Raw genomic sequence first — 4,075 nt, 5'->3', positions numbered from 1 at the left:
CCCCCCAGCGCCGTCTGCTGGCCCTGCAGCCCACCCGCCTGTCCGCCGTTCCGCCGGAGGCCGCGCGCTTCCTGGAGAACCTCACCTTCCTCGACCTCTCCAGCAACCAGCTGATGCGGCTGCCCCAGGAGCTGCTGGTCACCTGGGAGCACCTGAAGCCCGCGCCGTTCCTCCCCGGCCACCACGCCAGGCTGGTCCTAGGTAAGACACGCCTCCTTCACCGGGAACACCCCAGGAGCCTTGGAGGTCTCAGGCGTGCTCCCATGCCTCTCTGTGATGCAGTTGTACCCACCCCTTCCCGGTTTGAGCGCCGGCTGAGTGAGACGCACCGCAGTGGCAGGTTCAGGACTTCAAGCCCCAAGGCAGAGAGAGTGTAGCAGTTCAAATCCCAGTGTTACAAACAGGGGACAGAGAAGGGTTTTCTGGAGGAGTCCGACCCTGCTGGACTCCAGCAGTTTTCCAGGGCATGCAACAGGGAGGCGGTCCCAAGACTCAGTTTCCCCGTGCAGAGTGGGACCCTTCGCACCAGACACCAGCGGGCCGCTTTTCAGGGCTCCTGGTGGTTCTGACAAACCCGCTCACCAAGTGCGGCAGCTCTCTGTTCCTGCCAAAGTGCCTGCCTGTCCCTGACCACAGGTGTGGACCTCGCTCATTCGGAAAATCAATTCAAATTATACGATTATACGTGAATACATGCAAGCATTTAGAACATCACAGAAAAGGCTAAAGTCCCCTTTGTCCCCTCTTCCTACTCCTGTCCCGTCCCCCTTTCTAAAAGGCGGCCACTGTTACTGCTTACTTGCAAGTTCCCTGTCCTGTCCAATACCTTCACCTGTGCACACAGACAGGTACAAACACACGTGCACGGAGAGGCTGTGTGCTGTGCCTACTTCTACGTCTTACACATTCACCAGCACAAATTGGGCACACACTTATTCCTGGTGTGTTTTTCAAGCTGCCAAGGCCAGGATTCGAACTGTGCCTTTGAAGGCAGGATTTGGCTTCTTTAACCAGCAGGCCATGGGCACAGCGCAGTACTGACATTTTTACATAACAATATATCTTGGAGATCTTTTCACCAGCAGATGGCATAATTGTTATGTTGCTGAACTCCCACATGGCTGACCTCGGTTCGAGTCCTAGACCCGGTGGCTTAAAACTCACACTGGGCACATGTGCGTGCATGCCCACAATCCCAAGGGGAGAATGGAGGAGAAGGGATTGCAACATGGCCATCCCCCCTGGGGAGAATTTCTCACTTTCTCTCCTTTGTCTCTCTCTGTGTCTCCAGTGAGTGCACATGCCTTACAACAGAAATCTCTCTAAAAAAATAAAGAAATTACTGTAAATGGATCAAGTTCACTTTTTCAGCAACTGTGCGACCTTCCACAGTGTGAATACGGTGTGGCTTTAGCCATGCCCCTCCGTGGGTCTCTACGTTGCCTCCTGTACCTGGTCAGCACCTCTGACCCAAGGAGAGCGCTCTCAACTCCCAGGCCTGGGAGCTCCCCCCAGTGCTTCTTTAGGGTGAGACCTGAGAGGGGCGTGTGCCTGAGGAACCCATCAGATAGCTTCCTTTCTCTTTTTTTAAGAGGTTTTTTCCTTGGAGCACTGTGCTTGAGAGAGAGAGAGAGAGACTGAGAGAGAGAGAGACTGAGAGGGAAAGTAAGAAATCACCCTCCAGGGAGTTGGCTACACCACAGTCTCTTCTCCTCCATTCTCCCAGGATCTTGGGCACGCACACACAGGCACTTGGCGTGATTTTTCAAGCCACCGGGTCTGGGACTCTAACTGCAGGTGGCCATGTGGGAGTCCAGTGACATAACTGCTATGCCATCAGCTGGCCCAGCCGGCTTGTTGCTCACATGACTGGGCCATTTCTTACTCCCCACCAGAAGTGTGTGAGGCCCTCCACTGCTGTGTTCACTCAGCAGGTGTGGTCACGCGATGACGAGGACATGTCCATTTTGTCACCGTGTGCAAGTGTGAGCGGGCACGCACACACACCCATGTGGTGCCGCCTACTGCACACTGGGCTGTGTCTTCTGAGGGACCACCGTCATCTGCGTGCATCAGCAATGAAACGTGGCTCTGTGTGTGGCATGTGGCTGTGTGCAACGTGTGCAGACGTGCGAAATGTCTGATGCCAGACTGGCTACCGAGTTGAGTGACAGTCTTTGGAGGAAAGAAAGGACGTCGTGTTAGGTACATTCCCTGGCGTTTCAGAAGGGCAGGTCTGTAAAAAGGGAGGCGCCTCAGGGCCGAGCACGCCTAGAAAGGGCTCCGTAGCGGGAGCAGCTACAGCTTTCCAACTCTTCAAGGCTGCTTGGTGTGAAGTGAAGAAGACGGGGACCTGTCTCAGGGTTTGACTCCCCAGCCCCTCTACTCTCTCCTGACTCCCATTCGAAGCCTCTGTCGAAGTGGTCCTGGCTCTGGGCCCCTCCCACCGCCACGGGGCTGCACAAAGTGCACTCACCAGGGGGCTTTGCAAGTTCATGGAAAATGAGTATGGTGGGAAAACGACGCACAGATCTCAAATTTTTTTGTACCAAAATCAACCTGACTCTCTTTCTTTCCTTTCCTTTCTTCCTTTCTTTCTAAAAATTGTCAGCGTGCACACGCTCAGCAGAGAGAGAGGAGAAACTTCCAGCAGGGCGTGTTCACACTTCTGAAAACCCTTCCTCCCACCTCTCCATCCTGTCTGGACTTTGGACACGCACACTACCCAGTATGCTTTTCTAGCCTCTGAGGCTGAGACTCAAACCACGATTGGCCGTAAGGGACCAGCTTCCTTCACCACTAGGCTACAGGCCGGCCCTAAACTTACCGTCATTCTGTTTTCCATGAACCATCTGAAGTCCCCTTTATTTATTTATTTATTTTTTGGAGAGATTTTTGCTATAGGGCACGTGCGCTCGCCAGACAGACAGAGAGAGACAGAGAGACAGAAAGCGAGAAATCACCCCCCAGGGGGGTTAGTCACTCCACAATCCCTTCTCCTCCATTCTCTCGGGATGAGTTTTAAACTACCGGGTCTGGGACACGAACCGTGGACTACGTGGGAGTCCAGCGACATAGCCACCACGCTAACTGCTGGTTCCCAACTGAAGTCCCCTTTATATGGGAAGACCGAGGTCAAGGGTCAGGGTTTGATGAAGCATTTCTAGAAATGGATTTTGGCAGTTTGCAATTACTGCAAACATCCTTCCAGGTCAGTAGCTTGAAAGGCTCAGTCCGAGAATGGCACCGGTAATCACTTTTGTTGATGTGCCCCGCCTGCCCAGTGCTTGGCAATGTCCCTTTACATGCACACAGTAACCCTGAAAAGCAGGTGACAGGACGAAACCCGTGTGAGGTCATGCAGCTTACAGGCAAGGAGCTGGGCTGGAGGCCAGGTGTGCCGGCTCTGAGCGAGGCTCTGGCGCCCGGCCTCACCTTTGTCTTTCTCACCCTGCAGGGCTGCAGGACAACCCCTGGGTGTGTGACTGCCGACTCTATGACCTGGTTCGCCTCCTGGACGGGTGGGTCCCAAACTTGGCCTTCATTGAGGTCAGGCTGAAGTGTGCCAGCCCGCATAGCCTGGCCGGTGTGGCCTTGGGACAGCTGGAACTGAGGAAGTGCCAGAGCCCAGAGCTCCAACCCGGAGCGACTAGTGTCAAGTCCCCTTCGGGCAGTGCAGTACTGCTGCGCTGTGGAGCCTCCGGAGTCCCTGGGCCCGAGATGAGGTGGAAGAGGGCCGACGGAAGCCCACTCAATGGCACAGGTTTGTGTGCTGGGGTCAGCTGAGCCTAGAGAGCCAGGCTGGGGTAGGCTTGGTCCCAGGGAGGAGTGGGTGTGGCCCCATAAGGGAGTGGGCGGGGTCCCAGAGGGGGAGTGGGTGTGGCCCCAAAAGGGAGTGGGTGGGGCCAGAGGGAGGGTCTGAGCAAGGTGGGTCCCTGTTGTCCACGTGGGACAGTGCCCCTGAGCAATGTCAGGCCCTGGAGAGGGCTCTAGAACTGCCGGCTTAGCCCAGCCTCCCTGTCTCAGACTCGCCCCCCCCCCCAGAAAAACCCCCGGGGCCTTTTTGGTAGGCGCC

The 4,075-nt window shown here is 55.7% G+C and overlaps 1 protein-coding gene across 1 annotated transcript in view; it reads left to right on the top strand.

Moving 5' to 3' along the window:
• LRIT1 (leucine rich repeat, Ig-like and transmembrane domains 1) overlaps nucleotides 1-4,075 on the top strand; it is a 13,869-nt gene that overhangs the window by 6,652 nt on the left and 3,142 nt on the right. Inside the window, 2 exon segments of the mRNA XM_006148718.2 lie at nucleotides 1-201; nucleotides 3,458-3,763. The exon segment at nucleotides 1-201 is cut by the window's left edge and continues 14 nt beyond it. Coding sequence (XP_006148780.2) covers nucleotides 1-201; nucleotides 3,458-3,763 — 507 coding nt within the window.

The sequence above is a fragment of the Tupaia chinensis genome, unplaced genomic scaffold (assembly GCF_000334495.1).
Source record: "Tupaia chinensis unplaced genomic scaffold, TupChi_1.0 Scaffold000240_1, whole genome shotgun sequence".
NCBI lineage: Eukaryota > Metazoa > Chordata > Mammalia > Scandentia > Tupaiidae > Tupaia > Tupaia belangeri.
This window is presented reverse-complemented; position numbering and strand designations above follow the sequence as displayed.